Source organism: Papaver somniferum, unplaced genomic scaffold (genome assembly GCF_003573695.1).
Source record: "Papaver somniferum cultivar HN1 unplaced genomic scaffold, ASM357369v1 unplaced-scaffold_22, whole genome shotgun sequence".
NCBI lineage: Eukaryota > Viridiplantae > Streptophyta > Magnoliopsida > Ranunculales > Papaveraceae > Papaver > Papaver somniferum.
The window spans coordinates 3233326-3234752 of NW_020632152.1; the positions used below are offsets into that span (position 1 = coordinate 3233326).

A 1427-nucleotide genomic window follows, 5' to 3' on the forward strand; every position below is an offset into this window, starting at 1 on the left:
AAAAAGTTGGCCACCTCTAACAAAATCCGGTGGAGAGAGAGCTTAACTTAAGAAATAACAATTAAATGATGCGATTTTTTATCCTTTATATTTACGTCCATATATCATTTTATCCTGGATGCCGTTACTTGGGTAGTTTGGGATCAGAGCACCAAAAAAAGATTTGAAGAAAACTATTGATTTAGACCTGAGTCGTGAAGCGAGAACTTCAATGCTTGAGTCTTAGTACTCGGATTAATTTCTCACACTCTCTTTTATACTGGGAGATTGGCTTCTTCTTCTTTTTTTCAACGGGAGATTCGTCTAGTTCCTTTTAGTCTATGGAGCTTGTGTTAGAACATCCTTGACTCGACGATCATTGCATTTATCAACTTTCCCTGGGTTAATAACTTCAACATGGAAGCCAGCAGCTGGTAACCACATTAAACTATGGAGAACTGAGGAACCAAGTATAATGAGTGATTTAATAATATAAGCCCACTATTAAATATAAAAGATCCATTTATAAGACAAACATCGAATACATTAAGAAATAACATTCTGCAATAACAACCCAAAATTAATCGTTACGACAGAGTCATTCCGAGTTTATTTATAACTTACTCACTTAGGAAGCACGTAATGAAATGGACCTACTTTATTTATTAGAAAGCACCTAGTGATATAGATATCACTACGATACCTAAGGCCATTCCTAAACATCCACAATTGAGGAATTCACTTAACACTGGAGGTTAACACTCCTCCATCCAACTCCAGCGCACCGACTACCGCTGCTGCTGAAAGTAGTAACGCTCGCACCTAGACAATTTCCTGTGTTGTACATTCTAGCAGTTTGACCAGTGTAAGTAAATCGATAACCACCCATATATAAAAGGTTGTTGCATCCACAACGGTACGTTTGAGATTGGCCGCTGCAACCTGATAAACGATATACTGTGAACGAACTTGCATTTGCCAATTCACTTGCTACAGCCATGAGGACGAAAGCCATGAATAGCAAGGAGAGTGAGTTCTTAGTACTAGATGCCATTGCTAAGCGAAGGAGCTTGTTAATTCAGTAATTCAGGCTGGACTGCCTTTAGAAAATAGAAAACAAAATGTAAATCTTTTAGGTTTCTTGAAATTGTGTGTATTTTTTCTTAAGTTAGATGCACGTATTTATAGTTGAATGTTTAAAGAGCGCGACAAGAATGACAGAACGTGCATGCAAAAAAACTAGTGGATAATATCATTCAGAAGAACATATCTTATATGGATATTGCTTAGTTTCATTGGTGGAAAAACCTTCAACGTATTTTTCAGAAAAAAGAGGTTCATCGACCAAGGAGTCTAAGGTCTTCTCAAATCCTAATTTAAGAGATTTTTACAAATTAGTTCAACAATTACATTTTACGTGGGACACGAGTAAGAAAGTCAAGAGCTAT

At 36.7% G+C, this 1427-nt stretch overlaps 1 protein-coding gene across 1 annotated transcript; it reads right to left on the bottom strand.

Annotated features, from left to right (window-relative positions):
* Nucleotides 1–721: 721 nt before the first annotated feature.
* On the bottom strand, nucleotides 722–1033 carry LOC113340606 (antimicrobial peptide 1-like). Its single transcript, XM_026585731.1, has one exon. The coding sequence runs from the start codon at nucleotides 1031–1033 to the stop codon at nucleotides 722–724; it is 312 nt and encodes a 103-aa protein (XP_026441516.1).
* Between the last annotated feature and the right edge of the window lie 394 nt (nucleotides 1034–1427).

Bases quoted from the DNA above. Each gene is read 5' to 3' on its own strand.
- LOC113340606 (XM_026585731.1), bottom strand. From the start codon at position 1,033: ATGGCATCTAGTACTAAGAACTCACTCTCCTTGCTATTCATGGCTTTC.